Source organism: Cariama cristata, unplaced genomic scaffold (assembly GCF_000690535.1).
Source record: "Cariama cristata isolate BGI_N322 unplaced genomic scaffold, ASM69053v1 scaffold31008, whole genome shotgun sequence".
Classification (NCBI taxonomy): domain Eukaryota; kingdom Metazoa; phylum Chordata; class Aves; order Cariamiformes; family Cariamidae; genus Cariama; species Cariama cristata.
This window is the reverse complement of record NW_009633480.1, coordinates 1-2,251: the sequence shown is the minus strand read 5'-3', so window position 1 is coordinate 2,251 and position 2,251 is coordinate 1. Positions and strand designations below refer to the sequence as shown.

General features: G+C 38.8%; 1 protein-coding gene across 1 annotated transcript; it reads left to right on the top strand.

Moving 5' to 3' along the window:
• Window positions 1–309: 309 nt before the first annotated feature.
• Window positions 310–554, top strand: LOC104155313 (homeobox protein Hox-A13; the record flags this gene model as incomplete). Its single annotated transcript, XM_009706763.1, has 1 exon — window positions 310–554. A coding segment is annotated over one exon (245 nt), but the record flags the coding sequence as incomplete, so codon positions are not given.
• Window positions 555–2,251: the final 1,697 nt, after the last annotated feature.

The following is a 2,251-nucleotide window of genomic DNA, read 5'->3' as shown; positions in this document are numbered from 1 at the left end:
CTTCCCGGAGTCCGTCGCCGGGCTGCGTGGGGTTTGTTATTATTATTTGTCTGTCTGACAGAAGCGAGCCTTTCCGTGCCTAAAAGCTGTCTGCGGCGGCCAGGAAGGAGGAATCCCAAATGCTGAGCCGGGCTTTAGTAGCTAAGCTGGAGCGGGGCACGCGGAGGAGCGCGCTGTAACTCTAACCCCTAAGCTGGAGCGGGGCAGGCGGAGGAGCGCGCTGTAACTCTAACCCCTGTACCACTCGAAGATGTCCTAAGCGGTTCGAGCGATTTTCTAACGCTTGCCTGCATGGTTTTTCTGTTCCAGACGTCGTTTCGCATCCCTCGGACGCGAACTCGTACAGACGTGGGAGAAAGAAACGAGTGCCTTACACAAAGGTCCAGTTAAAAGAACTCGAAAGGGAATACGCTACAAATAAATTCATAACCAAAGACAAACGGAGGAGGATATCGGCGACTACAAATCTGTCAGAGAGACAGGTCACAATCTGGTTCCAAAACAGAAGGGTCAAAGAGAAAAAAGTGATCAACAAATTGAAGACTACCAGTTAATGGATTAAAAATGGAGAAGCAGTAACTCAGAAGTTTCAGAACTGTTTTTGTTTTCGTGTTCAGATTAAAATAATTATTAATAATAATTAAAAAGAGAAAAGACAATGAACCTCTTCTTCCAGAACAAGAGCTCTGTATCTTTGGAATTACAGCTTTTTTTTTTTTTTTTTTTTTTTTTATTATTGTTTCAGAAAAAAGGTGCTAAAACTACCAGTCCTCCTGAACCCCCACGCAGCCAGCCAGTATCACTGACAGACTGTAAAGCCCACACGCCCAGCCCCGAGAGATACACTTTCAATTAAGACACGATTTCCTGAGAAACTTGTAAGTACTTCTACGACCTTACTATTTGGGAAGACTCTTCGTGGCCACGGTGCGAGAGCTGGTTAACGTGAGGAGATCGATGTGGACACATAATCTGGTTTTCTTCCATTGCAATCCAAACTGTATGTTGAATGACTGCTCAGGTAAACCGTTTCACCTAAAAAAAAAAAAAAAAAAAAAAAAAAAAAAGTACAATTACTGTATGTTTTTAAGCAATGCATTTAATGTCAAAAAGTAATAATAAACCTCGAAGGTACTGAATAAGGATTTCAGAGACATCAGTAATGAAGGAAGCTCTGTGGAGGATCTATCTTGATAGCAAATTTAAAACATCGCAAACTAGTGGGGATAGAAAGGAAAATATTTGCTTGGAGATGTCTTTCGGTTTTATTTTTTATTTTCAACAGATGACTTCTTGTCATCTGAACCGGGTTTTTTTGTTTGGTTTTTTTTTTTTTTTTTTTTTTCCTTTGTTTTTTTTTTTTTTTTTTTTCCTCCTGCAGACCGTACAATAGATACTTTCTAAAGGACTCTGCCTGTTTTAAACCTCAAATAATCTTCAAGAATTAATATTCTAAGTCCCCGGAAATTTTAAAATATTTGACTTTGGGTGGATACAAAAAATGTGAGCATTGGCATTTCTTTACAGTAGGGAAAAAAAAAACAAACCCAAACCTTCCTGGAAAAAAAATATCCAAGAACTTTGAACTGAAATACATTTTTTCCCCAGAAGTATTTTGATTTATATAATCTATATTTTGATCTATAAGTAATTAGTCTTTTCTCCTTGTTTATTGTCTGTTATGAGGCCGCAGTAGAACGTTTAGGGATTGTTTTTACAGCACCTTTTAATCCAATCAGTTATTTCAACCAGCACATTATTTTGTTTTTATTCACTATAAGAAGCTATCTTGTAAATAAAAAAAAAAAAAATCAGCGCACTGTGAAAATGTACTTGTGCACCCTCATTTTTTTTTATATTTCTACTGAAAAATGAAAACCCAAGACGTGTAGATAGGTATAGTAGTATTAATACTGTTAATAAAATAGTCACTGTAATAAAGCCTGGAAGAAATACTCTTTATTTTTCCATACCTACGTGCATTTCGTGAGAAAAATATAATGTATCTGTCTTATAAGTGTAATACTGTTGCCTTCCATTATGTAGCTGATGTATGTACGGTGGGTTGTTTTTTTTTTTTCTGGACAGTGTTTGTCTGGGGGCAGGCACGCCTGATAACCAGCTTTCCTAAACTATAAATGTTTCGGTAGTGTTAAACAGTGGTTTTTCAGCGGGGCTGGGGGCCAGGGGGAGGAAGAGCAGGGTGATAGCTGTGCCCCGCTGCAACCCTGGCCGGGAAATGGAGTCCGGC